The following is a 27,390-nucleotide window of genomic DNA, read 5'->3' on the forward strand; positions in this document are numbered from 1 at the left end:
TAGCACTGAGAAAAGTGTGGAAAGAGAAATCCACCAGAGAGATTAAATTTTCAATTTTTCCAGAGGTATATTTCTAAATGGAGAGGAGTAAAGGAAAGAAGGAAGAATAAAAGCGAAGTGGGATAGTAAGAAAGAGATAATAATGAAGGCAAGAGGCCCAGAAAAATCTTCTAATAAACACACTAAGACTTCCCAGGTGGCACCAGTGGTAAAGAATCTACCTGTCAATGCAGAGGATGCTAGTAATGAGAGTTTGATCCCTGGGTCAGGAAGATCCCCTGGAGTAGGAAACGGCAACCCACTCCACTATTCTTGCCAAAATCCCATGGACAAAGGAGCTTGGTGGACTACAGTCCATCGGGTCGCAAAGAGTTGGACATGACTGGGCACGCATGTGTGTTAAACACTATAAAAGCAGGGACTTTGTTTTTACTCACTGTTGTATTGCTATCTCCTGGTGTATATCCCTTGATATATATTCAATGAATGAGAATGCTAGTAAGAATTATTTTTTTAGAGATTTTTACCCTAGACCCAGGGTTTTCGAGGGTCTGTTAACTTCCTGAAATTGTATGCAAAATCATGTGTGTATGCATGCATGTGCCCTTTAGAGCACTTTTTTATCAGGGTTCACGGGTTTTATACTGATAGATATTCAGTATATTCAGGTATTTGAGGAGATTAAAAAAAGTCAAGATCCATTGGTTTAAGCAGCTATAATTAAAAATAAAGATTAATTTATATAATAAGTAAAAATTAAAAATTTCCTTAAGTTCAAGAGGGTACAGTCAGGATTCCTACTTGTGCTACTTAGTTTGCCAGAAAACTTGCAGGAATGGCTGAACCTATCCAACCATTGCCTTTGATTAAAGTTAGGTGACTGAAGGGGTCAATCTCATAGACTGTGCTATATTTCCTATGCTTGTAGCTAGATTTCTAGATGGACAACTACACAATGGCTTTCATAAATGACTCCTGACTCAAATGGGTACACTAAGCAGTTGCTGCTCTGGGAAACTCTAGGAGACAAATCTACATGTCTTTTCATTCTCCGTTGATTTTCGCACCTGACATCTTGCCATTAATTTGTTAAGATGAGGATTTTCACTGTAGTCTCGAGGCATGAAGCCTATCTTAAACGTCTGGGCTGGCACCAGGCTCCTATCTCACTAGGTTCTTCTCTCAGTTCAGTTCAGTTGCTCAGTTGTGTCTGACTACTTGCGACCCCATGTATCGGAGCACGCCAGGCCTCCCTGTCCATCACCAACTCCTGGAGTTCACCCAGACTCACATCCATTGAGTCAGTGATGCCATCCAGCCATCTCATCCTCTGTAGTCCCCTTCTCCTCCTGCCCCCAATCCCTCCCAGCATCAGAGTCTTTTCCAATGAGTCAACTCTTCACGTGAGGTGGCCAAAGTACTGGAGTTTTAGCTTTAGCATCATTCCTTCCAAAGAAATCCCAGGGCTGATCTCCTTCAGAATGGACTGGTTGGATCTCCTTGCAGTCCAAGGGACTCTCAAGAGTCTTCTCCAACACCACAGTTGAAAAGCATCAATTCTTCGGCACTCAGCCTTCTTCACAGTCCAACTCTCACATCCATACATGACCACTGGAAAAACCTTAGCCTTGAGTAGATGGACCTTAGTCGGCAAAGTAATGTCTCTGCTTTTGAATATACTATCTAGGTTCGTCATAACTTTTCTTCCAAAGAGTGTCTTTTAATTTCATGGCTGCAGTCACCATCTGCAGTGATTTTGGAGCCCCCCAAAATAAAGTCTGACACTGTTTTCCCATCTATTTCCCATGAAGTGATGGGACTGGATGCCATGATCTTAGTTTTCTGAATGTTGAGCTTTAAGCCAACTTTTTCACTCTCCACTTTCACTTTCATCAGGAGGCTTTTTAGTTCCTCTTCACTTTCTGCCGTAAGGGTGGTGTCATCTGCATATCTGAGGTTATTGATATTTCTCCCGGCAATCTGGATTCCAGCTTGTTTCTTCCAGTCCAGCGTTTCTCATGATGTACTCTGCATATAAGTTAAATAAGCCGGGTGACAATATACAGCCTTGACGTACTCCTTTTCCTATTTGGAACCAGTCTGTTGTTCCATGTCCAGTTCTAACTGCTGCTTCCTGACCTGCATACAGGTTTCTCAAGAGGCAGGTCAGGTGGTCTGGTATTCCCATCTCTTTCAGAATTTTCCACAGTTTATTGTGATCCACACAGTCAAAGGCTTTGGCATAGTCAATAAAGCAGAAATAGATGTTTTTCTGGAACTCTCTTGCTTTTTCAATGATCCCACAGACGTTGGCAATTTGATCTCTGGTTCCTCTGGCTTTTCTAAAAGCAGCTTGAACATCTGGAGGTTCACGGTTCACATATTGCTGAAGCCTGGCTTGGAGAATTTTGAGCATTACTTTACTAGCGTGTGAGATGAGTGCAACTGTGTAGTAGTTTGAGCATTCTTTTCCATTGTCTTTCTTTGTGATTGGAATGAAAACTGACCTTTTCCAGTCCTGTGGCCACTGCTGAGTTTTCCAAATTTGTTGGCATATTGAGTGCAGCACTTTCACAGCATCATCTTTCAGGATCTGAAACAGCTCAACTGGAATGCCATCACCTCCACTAGCTTTGTTCGTAGTGATGCTTTCTAAGGCCCACTTGACTTCACATTCCAGGATGTCTGGCTCTAGATGAGTGATCACACCATCGTGATTATCTTGGTTGTGAAGCTCTTTTTTGTATAGTTCTCCTGTGTATTCTTGCCACCTCTTCTTAATATCTTCTGCTTCTGTTAGGTCCAGACCATTTCTGTCCTTTATCGAGCCCATCTTTGCATGAAATGTTCCCTTGGTATCTCTAATTTTCCTGAAGAGATCTCTAGTCTTTCCCATTCTGTTCTTTTCCTCTATTTCTATGCACTGATCGCTGAAGAAGGCTTTCTTATCTCTTCTTGCTATTCTTTGGAACTCTGCATTTAAATGGGTATATCTTTCCTTTTCTCCTTTGCTTTTCACTTCTCTTCTTTTCACAGCTATTTGTAAGGCCTCCCCAGACAGCCATTTTGCTTTTTTGCATTTCCTTTCCGTTGGGATGGTCTTGATCCCTGTCTCCTGTACAATGTCACGAACCTCATTCCATAGTTCATCAGGCACTCTATCTATCAGATCTAGTCCCTTAAATCTACTTCTCACTTCTACTGTATAATCATAAGGGATTTGACTTAGGTCACACCTGAATGGTCTAGCGGTTTCCCTACTTTCTTCAATTTAAGTCTGAATTTGGTAATAAGGAGTTCGTTATCTGAGCCACAGCAGCTCCTGGTCTTGTTTTTCTTGACTGTATAGAGCTTCTCCATCTTTGGCTGCAAGCAATATAATCAATCTGATTTCAGTGTTGACCATCTGGTGATGTCCATGTGTAGAGTCTTCTCTTGTGTTGTTGGAAGAGGGTGTTTGCTATGACCAGTGCATTTTCTTGGCAAAACTCTATTAGTCTTTGCCCTGCTTCATTCCACATTCCAAGGCCAAATTTGCCTGTTACCTCAGGTTTTTCTTGACTTCCTACTTTTGCATTCCAGTCCCCTATAATGAAAAGGACATCTCTTTTGGGTGTTAGTTCTAAAAGGTCTTTAGGTCTTCATAGAACCGTTCAACTTCAGCTTTGTTAGTGTTACTGGTTGGGGCATAGACTTGGATTACTGTGATACTGAATGGTTTGCCTTGGAAAGAAACAGAGATCATTCTGTCTTTTTTGAGATTGCATCCAAGTACTGCATTTCGGACTCTTTTGTTGACCATGATGGCTACTCCATTTCTTCTGAGGGATTCCTGCCTGCAGTAGTAGATATAATGGTCATCTGAGTTAAATTCACCCATTCCAGTCCATTTTAGTTAGCATATTCCTAGAATGTCTTCTCTAGTGTAACCTGTAACAGCCCCGAAGAGTCCATTCCTTTCTTCTTTTTAAGGGGACAAAATTCCTACAGGTTCTTGTTGATTGCCTTCTTCTCATTTGCCTTCTTGAGAACTTTAAATTCCAAGGGACAGCTTCTGGTTATATCTTCTTATAAAACATAAGCATTCTTCATATACAAGTTACAAATCTACCAGTCTCATATTTATGGCTGTTACGTAACTCCAAAGTTTATTTCTAGGGAGTGGTTCTCTATATGTCTTGGATGTGCCTGGAGGTGTTGTACTAGAGAATATTCTTTAGTTGAGGTAATCTTTAGTTTGCTTTGGACAGCAGTTAATAAGCTCAGAATCTTGGGTTACGGTGTTTTTATCTGTCATTCCCACTCCTCTGAAAATTCATATTATTTTAGACAAAGAAATATACTACAATTTGACATTTTAGAAGAGGAGGCAAAAGTTTTCTCCCTTTCTGTTCCAATTACACCCTGACTACATTTATTGTTGAAATGTAGAGGAAAGATATGAAAATGATGGAAAAATAAAGGAAAGATATAAAGGAAATATAAAGAATGGGATATAACCCAGGGAAATTTAAATTATTTCAAAATTGGTGATGAGAAGCTAAATTTTCCAAGAGTACATCAGATGCCATTCATTACTCCTGAGTATTACCTAGAAGCCCTGGCATGTTTACATAATTAACTTGTGTTTCTTCAAAGGCTCTTTAAGTGAAGAACCAGATTGAAACAGAGATGATTCTTCAAGCTGAAGTTCTAAGGTGGATACAGATCTAAGCTGAGTTTTGGAAATCTTAGATCTGCCAGAGTTTGACATCTTGGCTCTTGGGAGATGAGAAAAAACTAATCAACCTCCCAAAGAGCAGAGGGGTGGGAACTTATATTCATTGAGGATATTTTATGTTCTAGGCACTAGGTTTTATGTTCTATAATTACTATCATGATGCTGTTCTTATAGGAGATAAGAAAAAGTAGCAGAGTGTATGCTGGCTCTTGGGAGAAAATTAATTGGTGACCCACATAAAATGCTCTCTTCATTTGGATGGTGCCATAAAATTTCAACAGATCACTCAAATCATAAATACTGAAGGCATTCACTTTATCATAAAAAAGATTTTTATAGAGTGCTAATTAAGAGTATACTGAAGAGTAAAAACTCTAACATAACTTTAAAATAAATGGCAAAATTGTTGCATCCCTTTTTGTTCGAAAGAAAGTAATGCAAGCAATATACTAGTGCATTAGTTTGTAAAACACTGAGGGTCTTCAAAACTTGCATCTTTTTGACTGCCTATATTAATTAAAAATGATTTTTTCCCCTAATTTGGGAAGACAATGCTCCACAGGTATTTGATTGAATATAAAGACACATAAACTCACCTGTTCATGCATTTTAAACTTTTCTTTCATAAGATCAGCATTTCTTTTTAGTTGTTCATTTTCACCTGTGTAAAAGTCATTGAAGAGTATTATAATATATAAAACTTTTCAAATAATATGGGAATATTTTTAACCCATCAAGTTTCTGTTCATGTATATATTAAACATGTGAATACAAAATCTACTACACATTAGGCTCTGTGAATGACATTGGGAATGCTGAAACAAAAAAATTATTGCTCTTCAAAGAACTTACAGCCTAGTGGTAAGACAGATAGATGTGTAAGCAGTTATGATAATGCTGTGATAACTGTTTGGTAATGGCAGTGTGTCTGAAATATGGTGGGGTGATATGGAAGGAAAGCTTAGGTCAGTTCTAAGTCAGGAAAGGGTTTGTAGAAGAGGAAGCACTTGATCTGAGACTTAAATAGTAAATTGGAGGGATGCATTCTAGATACATAAAAATATCCAGAAGACTTTGGGCTTGAATCAATATAGCACATTTGGGAAAATTACAATTCAAGTACAGTATTGTTTGAGTGTAAATTATAAGGAGAATGTGTTAAACAGATTGGGAAAGTAACTTTATAGGAGGTAGACAGATTCTAGATGAAAAACTTTGAATTTTATTTTATAGGTTATAGACTCATCAAAGAATTCTGAACAGTGAAATGAAACGATTAGTTACATGTTCAAAAAGATTATCTGGCAGTGCAGAGGATGAATAGGGAAGGGGTTGACCCCAGAGGATGTCCATACATCAGTAATAGATCAAGTAAGAAATAATGGACCCAAAATTAGGTCACTGGCAGTAGGAGACAATGGAAAATAAAGATAACTATATAGATGATAGAATTACCAGGAAACTTAATGCTGATTGGATAGCAGCGGCAAAAGCAAAAGGGGAACCTTTGCCTTCTAGGTTTCTGATTTGAGTGGATGAAAACTGTTAATCAATTTGGGAAAAATTTAAACGGGAAGATTTTTAGGAGTAGAATGATGGATCTCTATCTTTATCATGCCAAATTTGAAATGCTTGAGATATCCAGGAGAATATTTCTTATAGGCTGAGAAACTTAGAGGTGGCTAAAGGAAAACTATCCTATAAAGGAGACTAAGAAGTGTCTAGAGATACAGGAGAGGGTGTTACTAAGAGAAGAGAGTTTATGGGGGCTATAATCCATGGCAGTAAATGCAATAAAAGGGGAAATTAGAGAACACTGAATCTGAAATCTTTGGGAGATGGCCGATTGTTCTAAGTTGAAGACTAGATGAAAAGTGAAGTGAAAGTGAAAGTAGCTCAGTCATGTCCGACTCTTTGCAACCCTATGGACTGTACAGTCCATGTATGACTAATCCAGCCCAGAATACTGGAGTGGGTAGCCTTTCCCTTCTCCAGGGGATCTTCCCAACCCAGGGACTGAACCCAGGTCTCCCACATTGCAGGTGGATTCTTTACCAGCTGAGTCACAAGGGAAGCCCAAGCATACTGGAGTGGGTAGCCTATCCCTTCTCCAGTGGATCTTCCTGACCTAGGAATCGAACAGGGGTCTCCTGCATTGCGGGCAGATTCTTTACCAACTGAGCTATCAGGGAAGCCCCCAAACTAGATGAAGGTAAGGAAATAGAGATAGTGAGTGCAGACTATTCCCTTGAGATTCTATTGCAAAAGGAAGGAGTGAGAGTAATTGGAGGGAATAAATCCAAAATCAAGGACACTTTGTTGTGTTTATTGAAAAGATGGGAGAGATCTGAGTTGTTTAAAAGCTGAGAGGAATGACCAATAGAAAGAGGGAAATGAAAGAGAGAGAGGAAGGGACAATAGAAGATGCAACATCCCAGAAGAGGGAGGTGAAGAGAGATGAGAGTTAAGTGGAAAAATAACTTTGGATAGGAAGAAGGGTTTTTTTTTTTCTTCAAAGCTAAGGAGGAGGAAGTAAGGATATGTCTGTGTATGAATACACTGGAGGAAGTGCCGTGGGAAGAAGGGATAGTGGGTGACAGGAAATCAGGTAGTTCATGTCTGACAGCTTTCTTTTTTTTCTATGAAATAGAAAGTAAAGTAGGTTCAAAGAGAAAGAAATATTTAAAGTTTGGGACTTAAAGAATGAAAAATTTAAAAGCCTGGATAAATTAAGGGTACATGTGAAACTGGGACTCAAAATGACTTTGCAATTTATGTTTTTTTTTACCAATAACCTTCAGTGCCTATAGCACTGTAAGTCAAGCAAGTATATGGCTGGATTGATCTGTATTTGAGGATTAGTATAGTTTATATTCTAGGATAGGTGAGGGAAACAAAACCACTGTACAAAAAAGATGAGGGACTTCCCTGGTGGTCCAGTGGCTAAGACTCTGACCTCTCAATGTAGGGAGTCAGGGGTTGATCCCTGGTCAGGGAACTAGATCCCATACACTGCAACCAAGACTTGGTGTGGCCAAATAAGTAAATAAATATTTTTAAAAAGAAGATGAGTTGATACAGTAAGCTAAGCTAAACTAGAAGGAAAGGAAGATTTAATCTTTGAACAACATTATTGAGAACCATAGTTATATAATGCCCTATTAAGTAAAATTTAGGAAAAAATGAATTTAAGTAAAATACAGTTTGCATCTTCAATTTGCCCTATTATTTCATACCTATCATAATTTTGACTTTTTTTTTTTTAAACCAAAACTCTTTTCTTGACAAGGCATGATGGAGAAGGAAGGGTGCTTCACATTTTTCTATATTCACTCTTGTTAACCACTAGGTGTTTTAAGGAAAATCAGATATACTTAGATCAGGAAAAAGTCAGTCCTGATTTAGTGCGTGGTGAGGGTTTGAAACAGAGCAAGGATCTGTACTTGAGCCAGACATTAAACATGCCCATTTAAAAATTCTCTTTGTTCCTGCTGATCAATCTGTAGAGCTCTTTGTATTGTAGATATAAACTACGTTGGTATTTGAAAGCCATTTTATTTCAAATAAATTATTTGCTTTTTGACTTCTGTTTCACACATAACATGCAGAGTTCTTTTTACATTGTTGTTGTTTGTACTTTTGTTGCATTGTTGTTAACAAGGTGTGCTAGGTCTTTTTTTTTCTTTATATAGTAACTGAGGTTCTCAGATTGGTTAAGATGATATCCCTCAGCTCTAGGTTATATGCTTTTCCTGGATTTTAAGTTTCTATTGTTCTTTTTTGTTATTTTTTAATCCATCTGGAATTTATTTTTGATATGGTTGGAAAACTTTCCAGATGGTAAGCTAGTTGTGCCAGTACCATAATTTAAAATATCATTCTTTTTCAATAAATTGAAGTATTCCTTGCATCATACATTAAGTTAGCAAATATTGGGGCCTGTTTCTAGAATCTAGATCATTCTTTCCATGGATGTATTTTTCACCTTCTATGCCAATACCATATTGATTTCATTACAATGGCTTCAGAGCATGCTGTTTTCTGGTAGTGGAAGTCCTCCTCCTTTACATTCTTCTTATTTTTCATACTTTCTGTTTTTGTTTGTTTCTTCTGTCAAATGAACTGTAAGATTAGCTTATGCAATCTTCTCCTTTACCCCTAAATTTAAGATTGTAATTTAAACTACGTGAAATGTGTATATTAAATTCAGGAAAATGACATTTTAATGATGTTAAGCCTTCCCTCTGCCAGAAATATTGATCAACCCATCTAAATATTATGTTAGTATCTAGCTTTGGCATATCTGTAATTATGCTAAACAGAAGCACATAACTTACCTATGCATTAAAGTCATCACTGAAGAAATAGCTAACCTCCTCAATATTTTATACTGCACCTCAGTTGGCTTTTTGTTGGCTTTCATCTGTAGTATAATCCATGTTATATTATTATTATAATTCATGTTATATTATTATTGTTGGCACTGCTCTTTTTCATCATCTTCCCAGATTTTACATTAGATTTTCAAACACATATCTCAACTTCCTTAAGGCTACTTCCTTAAGGTATAAGGCTCTTGCTGTACTGGCTGGAGTAGAGATAAATTCAAATAGCATCTTGATCACTGTAGAGTCCACCCGGGCCTGATATTTGACAAGGAATTGCTCTCTAGCCTGAGCTAGACTTTGCTTTAAATCCAGAAAGAAGGAAATGGTCTTCTAAGAAACATGAATGACCAAGCAACTCTATCATATCCTTTATTACTACTTCTGTTACTTCTCTCTATTAGCCAAATAAAAAATGATGACATGGAACAAAAGGGAAAAATAGGGAAATTCATGGTTATTTTTTATTTCAGTCTTTTTTTTACTCACGAGTAAGCAGAAGGTAGAGAGTGTTGGTAGAATGTGCATGTCTCAATAATTAAAATGAATGAAAAATGGTTGAGTTAGTTTTGTGCAGCATTTCCACTATTCTGGTAAGAATGAAATAGATATACATGTATAAACTATGAAATATTAATTGTGTACTTCTGTACTTCCACATATGAGTTGTGTTCTTTGAATTTAAAACTAGTTTGTACAATAGAAAGATGAATAGTAAAATTCATGCTCATAATTAAAATTAAAAGCATTTTTCACTGAGAGCGATATTAAACAACAAATTTCAGAACCTTTAATGTTATTTTTTTTCCTGATTTTTGAACATGGGCTCCACGTTTTCACTTTGCACTGTGCCCTGAAAATTATTTTGGTGGCCACAAATATTTATAGGTTTTGTTCTTTACCTTCCTTTTAATGTTCCTTTAGGAAATCTCTATTGGAAGGTGGCAATTTTTAAATAATGAAGATTCTACAGTATATATTCATAAGAAGTCATTTCCCCATACTTAGAAGATGCTTATATAAATATGATAGCATTCTTCAAAAGATATACTATAAGCTAACAAGTCTGATTATTTTAAGAAGGTCTTTCTCACAATTATGTTGAAAGAAGTATTTCTACATTTTTCAAACTAATTTTCATGTAAGCATTATTTTTTCCTTTAGTAGTTGATCATGGATTAGCTGTTTCTTATATAACTATTTTATAGAGTAACACTGAATATATGCTTTTGCTCTTTTCAAAACATACTGATCAGTGATCAATTTGGACTACATCATTTTGTTTAGCACAATTTTATACAGTAAAGCTGCACTGTCCATAACAATGTCTTCCTTAAAATCCACTCTTTTAGAGTATAAGGGCTCAAGTAAATTTAAGTTATTCAGGCTCAGTTCAGACAGAAAAAAAGCAATATTAAGTTGTAATAAATTATTTAGAGAAAAATTGACAAATATGTTTGAATTCTACTGATTTCGGAGGTGCTCTGTATTTTCGGCTGATTTCACATCTATATTTTTTTCTCTTTTCACTTCCCATGTCTTTAAATTCCTAAAATTCAATTGATCTAGGGCTGGTTATATCACAATAATTCTCCTCTAGTGGAATCTGAATCTTGTTTTCTTTGCCCAGGCAGTAATAATCACTGATGATAAGTTAGCAGGTATAATGTCACTATCTCTCATATAGTGAATTACTGAGATTCTCCTGCAGTAGAATATAGAATAATGTACTTACAATAATATAAGAAACAATATAAAAATATTCCTATCATTTATGATATATTGTGATGAACCATATTCTATTTTATGTTCATATCCTGAACTCCAAACACATATTACTTCAAAGATAGAATGAATTCATTCTTTGAAGTATAAAGACCAAATTGTGAAGCAGAGGATAGGGTAATGAAGCAGCAAGAAAACAAAGGCTCATAGCAGAAAGGGCTGCCAACACTCTTGCATAATCTACGCAATGGGCCCTTGCCTTTCTCCAGCCTGATTAGACGGCATAACAGATGTCATTAAATATTGTTTCATGACTTTCCTTCTCTGCGTCAGGTTATCAGTAATAAATGAAGAGCTTCTTTGGTCCTTGACAATGAGAACATCTCAGAAAATATATTTAACTTAATCATCCAATCACTCATGAGAATGAGAGACTCAAGGTTTCCCTTAAGTTACAAAATTCCAATGCTATTGCCATAGATGGTTTATTGTTGTTTAGTTGCTAAGTCATGTCTGACTCTTTGCAACCCCATGGACTATAGCCCACCAGGCTCCTCTGTCCATAGGATTCTCTAGGCAAGAATACTGGAGTGGGTTGCCATTTCCTTCTCCAGGGGATCTACCTGACCTAGGGATCAAACCTGAGTCTCCTGCATCAGCTGCTAGATTCTTTACCACTGAGCCATCATGGAATGGTAAGAGGGATCATCCACTGTCTCACATGTAACTGGTAAATATTAGGAGGGAATAGGCAGGCCAACATAAATAACAAAATCACAAAATCTAAAAAGTAGTGACAAACAGATAAAGTGTTCTAAACTAATAGTCTCCAAACTCTCATAATTGTGTGCCCTGTTAATGAAAATAATGAGAATGTACATCCTAATTTTTGTCTAGTTATAAATTATATATATATCACTTTATTACTGTATATTGTATTACTATAATTCTTAAAATGGATACAAGTAGAAGTTAAGAAGGTGAACTAAAGAGGAAAAAATGCTAATTTATTCTAATATTTAAAGCACTGTTATGAAACTTTAAAATTATTGACTCACTATTATTGTTAATAAATTTTAGTGAGATAATGCCACTGGAAATGCATCAGTAGCTTTTACAATGTTGATTTAATTCTTTGATTATGAAAATTTTTTAAATATTCAGGCTGTCTTGATACTTGGATTTGATGGTTCAAATGCATCACTGGCTGCACTTACTAAATCACAACACAGTCATCCTTGGGTTTCCACTGGAGATTAGTTCCAGGACCGCTGTGGGTACCAGAATTCATGGATATACTCAAGCCCCTTACATAAAATGGTGTAGTATTTGCATATAACCTATGCACATCCTGTATATCTTTTCAATATTTTTTTATCTCTAGATTACTTATAACACCTAATACAATGTAAGTGCTATGTGAATAGTTATAAATACGATGTAAATAGTTACTTTTGTTGTTGCCAGTCACCAAGTCATGTCCAACTCTTGGCAACCCCATGGACTGCAGCATGCCAGGGCTTCCTGTCCCTCACCATCTTGTGGACTTTGCCCAAGTTCATGTTCATTGAATCAGTGATGCCCTCTAATCATCTCATCCTCTGTTGCCCTCTTTTCCTGCCTTCAATCTTTACCAACATCAGGGTCTTTCCCAAAGAGTAAGCTGTTCGCATCAGGTGGCCAAATCATTCAGCATCAGTCCTTCCAATGAATATTTAGTCTTGATTTCCTTTAGGATTGACTGGTTTGATCTCTTTGCTGTCCAAGGGACTCTCAAGAGTCTTCTCCAGCACCACAGTTTGAAAGCATAAATTCTTTGGTGCTCTGCCTTCTTTATGGTCCAGCTCTCACATCTGTACCTGACTACTGGAAAAACCAAAGCTTTGACTAGATGGACCTTTGTCAGCAAAGTGATGTCTCTGCTTTTTAATACACTGTCTAGGTTGGTCATAGATTTCTTGCCAAGAAGCAGTCATCTTCTAATTTCATGGCTGCAGTCACCATCCTCAGTGATTTTAGAGCCCAAGAAGAGGAAATCTGTCACTGCTTCCACGTTTTCCCCTTCTATTTGCCATGAAAGGATGGAACTGGATGCCATGATCTTAGTTTCTTTAATACTGAGTTTTAAGCCAGCTTTTTCATTCTCTTCTTTCATCTTCATCAAGATGCTCTTTAGTTCTTCTTTGCTTTCTGCCATTAATAGTTACTAGCCCTTGGCAAATTCAAGTTTCGCTTTTTTGAAACTTTCTGAATTTTCTTTCAAGTATTTTCAGTCTAGGTTGGTTGCATCCATGGATGCAGGACCTGCAGATATGAAGGGCCGACTGTACTCATTTTTCAGTCCCAAACACTGATTATGCAAAAGTGATTTGTTTTTGAAATTCTATCAAATCCATCTTCCTTGATGTTGTTATAAGCCTCTCAAAAGATTTTTGAAAACAAACATTTAACAAAGGGTTGAGAATCATTGTTACATCGTTTGAAGAATTTAAAACTGAATTTAGCTTTCTATGCCAAGTTTAATACGCAAGTAAGAATATTTAAAGTTGACACATTTTTGGCCCCCAATCACTTAATGATGGAACCATTTCTAAATATTCATTTGCAAACAGTCCTGCTATAGATTAATTTTTTCAAAGGCAGTTATACTTGGCCACCATTGGCTGACCATTTCATCAGTTATGATAGTTTTTCATTATTTTTAAACTTTTTAATGAGTCTGAACTTGTACAAGGGTTGAAGTGACAGCTCTGCTACTTTTTTATTGCTGATTTTTGCTTGCATTATTAGTATTATTGTCAAACATATTTTATTTCTTAAAGCTACTGTCCAGTTTGAAAGGATTATTTTGATTGTAAGTAGCTAATATAATATATAAACCCTCTTAAGCAGGTCCATGTAGACTGTACTACATATCAGTACACTGAGATGAGAAAAAATAAAGATGCAACTGTTTAGTTTTAGAACTCTCACTCTCCTTGGGAGAAGAAGAATCTTGTGTGTCACAAATGATATATAACTGATATGCAGAAAGAATAAAGAATAACATTCCATTATTAAATTTTCATCAGAATATATTCAGTCGCTCAGTCATGTCTGACTCTTTGCAACCCCATGGACTGCAACACACCCGGCCTCCCTGTCCATCAGCAACTCCCGGAGTTTACTCAAACTCATGTCCATCGAGTCAGTGAAGCCATCCAACCGTCTCATTCTCTGTTGTCCCCTTCTTCTCCCGCCTTCAATCTTTCCCAGCATCAGGGTCTTTTCCAATGAGTCAGCTCTTCATATCAGGTGGCCAAAGTACTGGAGTTTCAGCTTCAGCATCAGTCCTTCCAATGAACACCCAGGACTGATCTCCTTTAGGATGGACTGGTTGGATCTCCTTGCAGTTCAAGGGACTCTCAAGAGTTTTCTCCAACATCACAGTTCAAAAGCATCAATTCTTCAGCACTCAGCTTTCTTTATAGTCCAACTCTCACATCCATACATGACTGACTGCTGCTGCTGCTACTGCTACTAAGTCACTTCATTCGTGTCCGACTCTGTGTGACCCCATAGACAGCAGCCAACCAGGCTCCCCCCATCCCTGGGATTCTCCAGGCAAGAACACTGGAGTGGGTTGCCATTTCCTTCTCCAATGCAGGAAAGTGAAAAGTGAAAGGGAAAGTCACTCAGTCGTGTCCGACTCTTTGCGACCCCATAGACTGCAGCCCACCAGGCTCCTCCGTCCATGGGAATTTCCAGGCAAGAGTACTGGAGCGGGGTGCCATTGCTACTGCTGCTAAGTTGCTTCAGTCATGTCTGACTGTGCTACCCCATAGACTGCAGCCCACCAGGCTCCTCTGTCCCTGGGATTCTCCAGGCAAGAATACTGGAGTGGGTTGTCATTTCCTTCTCCAATGCATTAAAGTGAAAAGTGAAAGTGAAGTCACTCAGTCATGTCCGGCTCTTCACGACCCCATGGACTGTAGCCTACCAGGTTCCTCCGTCTGTGGGATTTTCCAGGCAAGAGTACTGGAGTGGGTTGCCATTTCCTTCTCCAGTACATGACTGACTACTGTTAATAAAAAATAAGCATTAATAGGAATTGTGTTTTTTCTTTCTGCATCTCGGTGGATCATCTTTTACACAGCCCATAAGCACCTACTGAAAAGACTGACGGATGAGAGTAAAGGGAGGTATCATTTCTCTCATAGTGGCTGAAGAAACTCAAGCTTAGAGGGCAACTGATTCAGTAACTCAATAATGCAGTTAAGACACCATGTCCTTTTAGTCTTTTCTTGCTGCTCTCCTCAATGTTGTCATCACTTTCAGGTTGAAAGCAAACAGTCTGCATCAATTTCAGGCATTATATGCAGACTTAACAACAACCAGAACAGTTTTTTGGAAGAGAGGAAAATATTTCAGAAGCCCTCCCTTGGAACTGGGGTGTAACTAGCTTCTCCCGAGGCATATGATCACGTGGATTAAAAATGAATCTTAGGAAAAAAAAGTCAGGTTTATATTAAGAAAAGGAAATAGTTTCTGGGGAGGCAGACATTTACAACCACTGTAACCTTGATAAGCAAATTATCCATACAGTCTTGAGAATCAAAGAGATCAAAGAGAAGAAAGACAGGTAGTTCACATCTATCATGTTGGTCAAAACCTGTAGGAGCACTGGACAAATGAAATCAGTGAATCACTATTTCTTTCTGAGAGGCAGCATAGGATATACATTTTTCAGAAATGGATTATTAAAAGATCTGTACTACCATATCTGTGAAAATATAATATTCTTAACTATTGGTCGATATTTGATAACCTCTTATAAAGCAATATGTTTAACATGTTTATAATTATAATCAACTTTCTGGAACTTCAAAGTATTTAATGTTAATCTCTGGTAGATGTTTTATTTGAACAAAATCCTGGAAAGAGTTAAACTCCTGGAAAGAGCTGAATCCTGTAAAGGATTATGAACAGATACATTAAAAAAATGCAGCTAGGTGTCATATTTAGTCAGAGAAAGGAAAAGTTGTTCTGAGCCCTTGGCACTGAGATGGAAAAATGAAAGCCCAAACCAGGTGTGGGATAGAGATCAAATACTGGGAAAAAAAATGAGCAGGATGCTAGAACGAAGTCAAGCAAAAACCTATGGGACATACCATGACCAGACATCTGCAGGAAAAAATTTTAAAAAAGATATTGGAGATGGTACGATTCTCTGTCTACTACCCTTCTTGATCTCCAGAACAGCTCTTAGTGGTGTATCAACATGGAAATGAATCCTTACGTACTGCAGAAGCTGTTGGGCAGTGTAAGTGTGAAGTCTTCTGATCCAATTTCTGTATTTGTTTCATTAACACTTGAGGAAATATTTTAAGGTAAAGCAATGGGGAAAAAGTAAGAACTAATAGTAATTCTTAAAAGTCTATAAGGAATAACACATCAAATCAAATAAATACCATATAAGGTCAGTATTGTATCTCCCCTATATATGTAAAGTAGTTTCATTATGAGAAAAGCAGAGGACTAAGAGAAAAAATTCTTATTGTTTGGTGTCAGTTTTATGAGACCTTGGAGGCAATTTAGTTTAAACTCTAATATAGTAGAGGAAGATCCTAGGAGAAGGGATAGGCTACCCACTCCAGTATTCTTGGGCTTCCCTGGTGGCTCAGCTGGTAAAGAATCTATCTGCAATGCAGCAGACCTGGGTTCAATCCCTGGGTTGGGAAGATCCCCTGGAGAAGGGAAAGTCTACCCACTCCAGTATTCTGGCCTGGAGAATTCCATGGACTGTATGGTCATGGGGTCCCAAAGAATGGGACACAACCGAGTGACTTATTAATTAATTATAGTAGAGGAAAATGCCACTAACATTGCACTGTAGCTAAATTAAAGCAAGACAAAACACTTGGTTGTCTTATTTTGTCAGCGGTGGCCTACTGGCTTAGCATGACTATCCAAGTAAGACAAGCTGAAGATGTTGGCTTCATTTACACAAATAAAACCTTACTTAATGACAGAAATTAAATAGTAAACTATCTCTGAAGTTTGAATAGAATGATGTAATTACTCATAATACCCATCCTTTAAAACTGAACACAAGGTTATTAAAGACCAAGAATACTTCTGAGAATACATATACTTCTAACCTTTCTAAAGTAAAAAAGAGAATTATTATAATCAACTATAAAACCCTGATGTTCTTATCAGAACATGACTGTTCTATTCAGCATGACCTTTCTTATTTTACAATAATTTAGGAAGACATTATTGAGTAGTAAGGAATCCTACTCTTAGCTGATAAATTTAACAGGATCAGATTAAGAGAAGATTACTGTCAGCAATGTAAAAACTTTCTATTCTTATGCTTAAATACAACCATATTTTTTTTTTTAGATTTTACTTTTTTTCTAACTTACCCTTCAAATTATGTTGATATTCAATGGTATGCTGTAGCCCTTTTATCATATCATGAAGAGTAGCACATTCTAAAACATAAAAGATAAATCTATTTGAATATTTACTTTCATTTTGGAATTATTACCTCAAAGTTAAAAAATACTTAAAATAATATTTAATTGACAATTATGACACTTAATAAAGCAACCAGGTATCTCAAAATAAGTTATATAATACACATTTTTTTTTTTTACATTGAAGGGTAATTGCTTTATAGAATTTTGTGGTTTTCTGTCATACATCAACAAGGACCAGCCATCGGTACACACATGTCCCCTCCCTCCTGAGCCTCCCTTCCATCTTCCTCCCCATACCGCCCTTCAGCCTGTCACAGAGCCCTTGTTTGAATTCCCTGAGTCATACAGCAAATTCCCATTGGCTATCTATTTTACATATGGTATTGTAAATTTCCATTTTATTCTCTCCATACACCTCCCCTTCTCATTCCTCCCCTCCTCTATGTCCATAGGTTTGTTCTCTATTTCTGTATCTCCATTGCTGTCCTGAAAATAAATTCATCAAAGCCATCTTTTTAGATTCCATATATATGTATGTCAATATACAACATTTATATTTCTCTTTCTGACTCACTTTGTATGATAGGCACTAGGTTTGTCCACCTCATTAGAACTGACTCAAATGCGTTCCTTTTAATGACTGAGTAGTATTCCACTATATACATGTACCACAGCTTCTTTATTCTTTCATCTGTAGATGAACATCTAGGTTGCTTCCATGTTCTAGCTATTGTAAATAGTGCTGCATTGAAAACTGGGGTACATGTGTCTTTTTCAATTTTTTTTCCTTAGGGTACATGCCTAGGAGTGGGATTGCTGGGTCATACGCTGGTTTTATTCCTAGCTTTTTAAGGAATCTCCATACCATCTTCCATAGTGGTTGTATCAGTTACATTCCCACCAGCAATGCAAGAGTGTTCCCTTTTCTCCACACCCTCTCCAGCATTTATTGGTAGATTTTCTTATGATGGCCATTCTGACTAGTGTGAGGTGGTACCTGATTGTAGTTTTGATTTGTATTTCTCTTAATAATAAGTGATGTCAAGTATCTTTTCATGTGCTTGTTCAGTTCAGTTCAGTCGCTCAGCCATGTCCGACTCTTTGTGACCCCATGAATCGCAGCACGACAGGCTTTCCATCACCAACTCCTGGATTTCACTCAGACTCACGTCCATTGAGTCAGTGATGCCATCCAGCCATCTCATCCTCTGTCGTCCCCTTCTCCTCCTACCCTCAATCCCTCCCAGCATCAGAGTCTTTTCCAAAGAGTCAACCCTTCGCATGAGGTGGCCAAAGTACTGGAGTTTCAGCTTTAGCATCATTCCTTCCAAAGAAATCCCAGGGCTGATCTCCTTCAGAATGGACTGGTTGGATCTCCTCACAGTCCAAGGGACTCTCAAGAGTCTTCTCCAACACCACAGTTCAAAAGCATCAATTCTTCGGCACTCAGCCTTCTTCACAGTCCAACTCTCACATCCATACATGACTACTGGACAAACCATAGCCTTGACTAGACAGACCTTTGTTGGCAAAGTAATGTCTCTGCTTTTGAATATGCTATCCAGGTTGGTCATAACTTTTCTTCCAAGGAGTAAGCGTCTTTTAATTTCATGGTTGCAGTCACCATCTGCAGTGATTATGGAGCCCAGAAAAATAAAGTCTGACACTGTTTCCCCATCTATTTCCCATGAAGTGATGGGACCAGATGCCATGATCTTCGTTTTCTGAATGTTGAGCTTTAAGCCAACTTTTTCACTCTCCACTTTCACCTTCATCAAGAGGCTTTTTAGTTCCTCTTCACTTTCTGCCATAAGGGTGGTGTCATCTGCATATCTGAGGTTATTGACATTTCTCCCAGCAATCTTGATTCCAGTTTGTGCTTCTTCCAGCCCAGCGTTTCTCATGATGTACTCTGCATATAAGTTAAATAAGCAGGGTGACAATATACAGCCTTGACGTAGTCCTTTTCCTATTTGGAACCAGTCTGTTGTTCCATGTCCAGTTCTAACCGTTGCTTCCTGAACTGCATATAGGTTTCTCAAGAGGCAGGTCAGGTGGTCTGGTAGTCCCATCTCTTTCAGAATTTTCCACAGTTGATTGTGATCCACATAGTCAAAGGCTTTGGCATAGTCAATAAAGCAGAAATAGATGTTTTTCTGGAACTCTCTTGATTTTTCCATGATCCAGCGGATGTTGGCAATTTGATCTCTGGTTCCTCTGCCTTTTCTAAAACCAGCTTGAACATCAGGGAGTTCACAGTTCACGTATTGCTGAAGCCTGGCTTGGAGAATTTTGAGCATTACTTTACTAGTGTGTGAGATGAGTGCAACTGTGCAGTAGTTTGAGCATTCTTTGGCATTGCCTTTCTTTGGGATTGGAATGAAAACTGACCTTTTCCAGTCCTGTGGCCACTGCTGAGTTTTCCAAATTTGCCGGCATATTGAGTGCAGCACTTTCACAGCATCGTCTTTCAGGATTTGAAATAGCTCAGCTGGAATTCCATCACCTCCACTAGCTTTGTTTGTAGTGATGCTTTCTAAGGCCCACTTGACTTCACATTCCAGGATGTCTGGCTCTAGGTGAGTGATCATACCATCGTGATTATCTTGGTCATGGAGATCTTTTTTGTACAGTTCTGTGTATTCTTGCCACCTCTTCTTAATATCTTCTGCTTCTGTTAGGTCCATACCATTTCTGTCCTTTATCGAGCCCATCTTCTTGAAGAGATCTCTAGTCCTTCCCATTCTGTTGTTTTCCTCTATTTCTATGCATTGATCGCTGAGGAAGGCTTTCTTATCTCTTCTTGCTATTCTTTGGAACTCTGCATTCAGATGCTTATATCTTTCCTTGTCTCCTTTGCTTTTCACTTCTCTTCTTTTCACAGCTATTTGTAAGGCCTCCCCAGCCAGCCATTTTGCTTTTTTGCATTTCTTTTCCATGGGGATGGTCTTGATCCCCGTCTCCTGTACAATGTCATGAACCTCATTCCATAGTTCATCAGGCACTCTATCTATCAGATCTGGTCCCTTAAATCTACTTCTCACTTCCACTGTATAATCATAAAGGATTTGATTTCGATCATACCTGAATGGTCTAGTGGTTTTCCCTACTTTCTTCAATTTAAGTCTGAATTTGGCAATAAGGAGTTCATGATCTGAGCCACAGCAGCTCCTGGTCTTGTTTTTGCTGACTGTATAGAGCTTCTCCATCTTTGGCTCCAAAGAATATAATCAATCTGATTTCTGTGTTGACCATCTGGTGATGTCCATGTGTAGAGTCTTCTCTTGTGTTGTTGGAAGAGGGTGTTTGCTATGACCAGTGCATTTTCTTGGCAAAACTCTATTAGTCTTTGCCCTGCTTCATTCTGCATTCCAAGGCCAAATTTGCCTGTTACTCCAGGTTTTTCTTGACTTCTTACTTTTGCATTCCAGTCTCCTATAATGAAAAGGACATCTTTTTTGGGTGTTAGTTCTAAAAGGTCTTTAGGTCTTCATAGAACCATTCAACTTCAGCTTCTTCAGCATTACTGGTTGGGGCATACAACTTGGATTACCATGATATTGAATGGTTTGCCTTGGAAATGAACAGAGATCATTCTGTCTTTTTTGAGATTGCATCCAAGTACTGCATTTCGGACTCTTTTCTTGACCACGATGGCTACTCCATTTCTTCTAAGGGATTCCTGCCCACAGTAGTAGATATAATGGTCATCTGAGTTAAATTCACCCATTCCAGTCCATTTTAGTTCGCTGATTCCTAGAATGTTGACAGTCACTCTTGCCATCTCCTTTTTGACCACTCAGATGACCATGTGCTTGGTAGCCATCTGTAATACACACTTTTTAAATCAGTCTTTAAGTTAAACACACTCCATGATTTAGTTATGAGTTTTCTAAGACATGAAAAACCCAGTAAAGTAGGGATTCCCTCTATGTGCCTATAGTAACAGCTGCCCTAGAAATAAGGCACATTTGGACATGTCTGGAGAACTGTGAAGCATGTATCCAAGTGGCTTTTCCATAAAAAGAACATTCCGAGGAAAGAGAGTCAAGGAACATGAAGTTCTATTCAAAGATACAGTGAGAGCTGGTAAGCAAGTGTAATTTGGGAGAAGATAATGCTTTTCTTCCTCACTGTCCTCTTGTCTGAGTCCTAGGACAAGGAAGTAGCGACAAAGAGTAAAAACTCAATGTGTTGGGTTACAAGGCATCAGCAACTTTGGTGCCAATGTCTTCTTACATAATGGGAGAATTCTGTGCAATCAAGCCTGAAATGTGCAAATAAGCTTTCAGTACGTATATTCTTGGTATCACCAGCAATAGCTAAACATTTGAAGCGGGCAACAGTGGTGGAGACTTCTGTAACTTTAAGCAGCCCTTGGCTGTAAGCTTCAGGATAGCAGGGACTATCTTCTGTCTTATTTACCATTTCTCTCTACTACTTAGAAGAGTTGTGGTCCATAAATGTCAATTCATAAATATTTCTTAAGTGATTTGATTGACAGGCATTATATTGGTAAGAAAGGAGTAAATGGAGAAACTGTGGTATGAAAACAATAACACACTGCTATTTTAAGTGCTTAACCCTTTTAACTCTATGACATTGATTCTAGTATTTGCCTCATTTTTACATATAAGGAAATTGACACATAGAAGTTTAGCAAATTGTCCAAACTTACACTTAAAAGTAGTAGATGGTAGAGCTACAACATGAACTCAAAGCAGTCCAGCACTAACGTCAATGATTCTAACTACTTTAATATACCACCAAGATCGGTGCAGGATCACTTCTTCAGACTAATCTGAGTAGGTGAGAGGCCCTGGGAAGAGGGCAGGAATAGAGCCAGAGAAAGATTTTGTGATAGTTATTGCTATCACATTTTTACTATAAGGTTGAGAAACCCAGGTTGCCCCAGTTTAAGTTTATAATTATAGTAGTTAAATATATAATGATGAAAACTTCACAAAGAGTAACAGTATCTTTAAAAAGAAAGATGAGGCAATTTTTTTCTTATGTGCTTTGCTTAATGGCTATTAAATATTGAACCTTATTCTGTTTCTTTCAGTTTTAGAGACCCACAGTGGATATTCAGCCACTGCGCATTAGTGTGACATACTTTTATCTAACAATAAAAAGTTGTCTAGGTACATTAAAGTATTATTATTGAATATTTACCCTGTCAGGCATTACATAAGTACATTATAAACATTATAATCAGTATTCAAACTGATGCTGAGAAGTTGGCATCATTATCTTGATTTCACAAAGGGAGGAAGTCACCCATAGATATCTGGTAACTTAACAAAGACTCCACAGTACATGGAAGGTCTAGGTTTGAAGACAGGTTTTTCACATATCAAATCCTGTGCACTTAATTCAAGACTTCCTCAGGGATTGTATAACATGCTGATGAAACCATGAAATTTGGAATCAGAAGAACTGGATTAGAGTTTTTTTCTTCTTTACTTTGTAACCATGATGCTCTGGGTAATGTACTTTTCTCCTATATTAGGTTGTTCTGACAACCAAATGAAAAAAATATACTTTCTAAATTCATTCACAGATATTTAACATTGTTACTGTTTCTCTCCTCTGTGTCCCACAATTTGTATATATTGCCTTTATCCATTATTCACATTACATTTTAGTTAGATGGTTTCTCCCACTAGATAGTGAACTCTTTCAGGTAAAGATATTTGATAATCCTTACTACTTCTAATGTGATGACTATTTCATAAGTGTTCAATAGTTTCTGTATTTATTAACTAAATGAGAGAAACAATACTGTGAGGGGAAAGTTCAAAACTTCCCGTTTTCAGTTAGAGGTCCTATAACTCAGTCTTCATGTACTTCAACTACATTAATAGAAATGAAAGTATTCGGTAGAAGTTAAAAGCTTTATGCAAGTACAAGGTTCTACTCCTCCTTTTTCACTCTACCTCCCCTACCACCAACTCAAAGTTCCCACCATCCTTCATTTTGTTCTGTTGCTGAGTCCCAGTAACAGAATGATGATTAAATGACAACTGACATTACCTACTTCATGTGTATTACTGTATTAGCTGCTGCAGTTAAAAATGGAGGCATAGATCCTGCCATCACTTGTCCTTGCACCTTTAAAAGCGTGAATCCAGCATGCATAAAGAATGTGATTTCAGTAATTAGCAAATTGAAAACAGAACCCTGAAACTGAAAGTATACTGAATGTTTCCAAACTGTGTATTTTCAAATTTAGAACACAAGGTGGCTCTCTAAACACATTTTTTAAAACAGGAAACTAGCTCAGTACGGAATTTTACCTGGGTCTCCTGCATTGCATGTGGATTCTTTACCAAATGTGAGCCACCAGGGAAGCCCCATAAAACAGAGTATCATTCATTATTTTAGAATAATAGCTTTTAATTCTCTTTGCAAAACTTCTATGCATCATTTCTGTTGGATTTTACAGTACAATTTGAAGAACTATCCTATCCAATTCTTAAAAACTAGAGCTAAGAACATTAAGCTATTACTTATATTGTATAATTTAGTAAATCAGTGATTGTTTTAAGGTCAAATTTAGGCTCTATCATTACAAGCAATTTGGGCATTAATATCTATATCATAAATCAGTTGGAAATATTAAATGTGCATGAAAAGGCTTTTTTTATAGTACTTGATCTTCAATATCAATATTGTTACCATCTTGAGCTGGCAAAGGCATTGTTTATCTGATATCAAGTGAAGAAAATAAAATATAAAGATATCATAATTTACTTTTGAACAAGTCCAGTCACATATGGTTTGTCCTTCCTAAGTGAATTAGTACACACTTTGCTTTCTAAGAGATCATTCTGACTTGTTCTTTAACTTCTACTGTGTATTATTCAGAAAAAGGTCATTAGATTTAGAATAAGTATAACTAATTTTTAAGGAAGTATTTGATTATGTTTTTCAAATAATATACACACATGAAACACAAGTTTAGTGATAAGTGAATATCTTGACAATCTCTGCTCCAAAACTAACCAGTTTCCCTCCTCTCAAAGCAAACACTGTTACTAGGACACTGTTTATCTTTCCAGGGATCTACAAACATACAGGGGAGAGGGTGTTTGTGTATTAAGATATATTTTTGTAAAAATGATAATACACTGCCGTGTACATTATTATTTTCATTTACTACATGTGGGAGATTGAAAGTTATGACCAACCTAGATAGCATATTAAAAAGACATTACTTTGCCAACAAAGGTCCGTCTAGTCAAGGCTATGGTTTTTCCAGTGGTCATGTATGGATGTGACAGTTGGACTGTGAAGAAGGCTGAGTGCCGAAGAATTGATGCTTTTGAAGTGTGGTGTTGGAGAAGACTCTTGAGAGTCCCTTGGACTGCAAGGAGATCCAACCAGTCCATTCTAAAGAAGATCAGTCCTGGGTGTTCTTTGGAAGGAATGATGCTAAAGCTGAAACTCTAGTACTTTGGCCACCTCATGCGAAGAGCTGACTCATTGGAAAAGACTCTGATGCTGGGAGGAATTGGGGGCAGGAGGAAAAGGGGACGACAGAGGATGAGATGGCTGGATGGCATCACCAACTCGATGGACGTGAGTTTGAGTGAACTCCGGGAGTTGGTGATGGGACAGGGAGGCCTGGAATGTTGCAGTTCATGGGGTCGCAAGGAGTTGGACTGAACTGAACTGATGCTATATCATATAAAGATACTTCATTCTTTTTTGTCAGTTATATAGTAGTTCATTACAAAATATACCATAATTTATTTAACCACATATCCACTGATAGATGTCACACTTGGAAAGGCTTTCTTCAGTCTTAGAAACATAAAAACAAAACTCCCTATATTCTCTTCTATTGTGGCTTCACTTTTTGACCTTTAATTAACTTTATTATTTAGAAAAGTTTTAGATGTATAGATGGGCTTCCCAGGTGGTGCTAGTGGTAAAGAATCTGCCTGCCAATGCAGGAGTCATAAGAGATGCTGGTTTGATCCCTGGGTCGGGAAGATCCTCTGGAGTATGAAACGACAACCTGCTCCAGTATTCTTGCCTGGAAAATCTCATGGACAGAGGAGCCTGGCAGGCTACAGTCTGCAGGGCTGCAAAGAGTTGGGCACAACTGAGTGACTGAGCATAGATGTACATAAAACTTGGGACGATGCTACAGAGAGTTGTGAAATATCCTAAGCTGTTTCCCCTATTATTAATATCTTTAGTACAGTATGTTTATTACAATTAATGAACCAATGTTGGTACATTATTATTAACTAAAATCTAACTTTACTTGGGCTTCCCAGGTGGCGCAGGTGGTAAAGAAACTGCCTGCCAATGGTCGGGAAGATCCCCTGGAGAAGGAAATGGTAACCAACTTCAGTATTCTTGCCTGGAGAATCATGACAGAGGAGCCTGGTGGGCTGCGGTCTATAGGGTTGCACAGAGTCAGACATGACTGAAGCGACTTAGCATGCATGGATACTTTACTCTGATTTTCTTAATTTTTACCTAATGTCCTTTCTCTATTCTGTGATTCCATCCACAATACCACGTTACATTTAGTTGTCATGTCTTCTTCAGGTCCTCTTTGCTGTGACAGTTTCTCAGAGCTTTCTTGTTTTTGATGCACTTAAGTTTTTCAGACTACTGGCCAGGTCTTTTGTAGATATCCCTCTATGTGAATATGATGCTTATCTCATGATGAGATGAGGTTATAGGGAGGAAGAACATAGAAGTAAAGTGCCATTTTCATCACATCATAGCAAGGGTACCTACTATCAACATGACATCAAGCTGACCTTGATTTCATGCCTTAAGTTGTGTATGCCAGATTTCCCCACTATATAATTACTCTTAATCATCCCCTTTTCCATTCAGTATATGTTTCACTATAGTGAAGAAAATCACTATACACAACCCACACCTGATGAGTGCCATGTTATAAATGTATTTCCTTGAGGCCAAGTCATTTACGTAAGCTATTTGGAATTCTGCAGAGATTAATCTCTTCACCCCATTTATTTATTTATTTATTTTTATGAATATATACTCATGGATATACCTGGGGTTTTAATCTAATACTACTTTATTCTGTTGCTCAAATTGTTCCCGCTTTGGTCATTGAGAACTTTTTCACTTGAGTCCTGTATCTTTGACATACACCATTATTATGCAGTTTTTTCCTTTCTGAGTACTTTATTTCCTGATACTACAAGATGCTTTAGACTTATAGAGTTCTTGCCCCTGTCTTAGAATCAGCCATTTCTTCAAGAAGTCCTGGTTCCTTTTGTAATAAGATAGTATTAGAAACTTGGTGCTAGTTTTGCTTGTTGCTATGGATTATGTGCCCTCTCAGTTGACATAACAAGGAAGTGTATGTATATGGCTTCTTTTTTTCCTTTCCTGATGCCCAGCCCTTTATTAGTAAGGAGCATTGGTCCAAGAAGGAGGCTGGGATGGACAGGACTAACATTCATCTAGGGGGATTTTCCTGGTCATCAGGTGGTTTCTCCATGCAGGTTTAGAAGAAATATGGATGAAACCCACACAGAGGGTATCACTGTGACTGGCAGGTAGCAGAAGTAGGAGGGGAGCCCTAGGCATAGCTGGGCTCCTGAGACAGCACTGTTTCCACGTTGGGCACAGATGTACCTTCTGGAACTTCTCCTAGTTCCAAGCAACATTGCTGCAGCACACAGAGACCAAGTGATGAGCTTGGAATCTGTTGAAAACAGTGGTTGTCAGGGGGCCAGGGCAAGGCCTTCCACAGGAAGGTGCAGAGCAGGTGCATCTGCATGCCACTCACCGTACACTTCTGGGAAAGTCTCTGAACTTGAGGGAACTCAGGCTCTCTTTGTACCTAGCGTTCTCCTGATGCCAGGAATGAATTGCACGGGAAGACTAGCACTACTAGGCCTGGGGTGAAGTTGCGAGGCAGCTTGTTCAACTGAGTGTAGTCCCAGACCTTTGTGCTGCAGAGCAATGCCACTTTCTCAATGAGTAGCACCATGCCAGGCTGGGTGCTCAGGCTCCCACACTCCCTGAGGGCTAGCGGGTGCACAGAGAGGGGGCAGAGTAGACACAAGGGGGGATGGTGGCAGCTGGG

The 27,390-nt window shown here is 38.0% G+C and overlaps 1 protein-coding gene across 1 annotated transcript in view; it reads right to left on the minus strand.

Annotated features, from left to right (window-relative positions):
- CCDC152 (coiled-coil domain containing 152) overlaps positions 1–27,390 on the minus strand; it is a 39,143-nt gene that overhangs the window by 8,809 nt on the left and 2,944 nt on the right. Inside the window, exons 3-4 of the mRNA XM_052659096.1 lie at positions 17,241–17,309; positions 5,317–5,381 (exon numbers count right to left, since the gene is read on the minus strand). Of these exons, the coding sequence (XP_052515056.1) occupies positions 5,317–5,381; positions 17,241–17,309 (134 nt within the window). The remainder of the gene's footprint in view (positions 1–5,316; positions 5,382–17,240; positions 17,310–27,390) is intronic.

The sequence above is a fragment of the Budorcas taxicolor genome, chromosome 20 (assembly GCF_023091745.1).
Source record: "Budorcas taxicolor isolate Tak-1 chromosome 20, Takin1.1, whole genome shotgun sequence".
NCBI lineage: Eukaryota > Metazoa > Chordata > Mammalia > Artiodactyla > Bovidae > Budorcas > Budorcas taxicolor.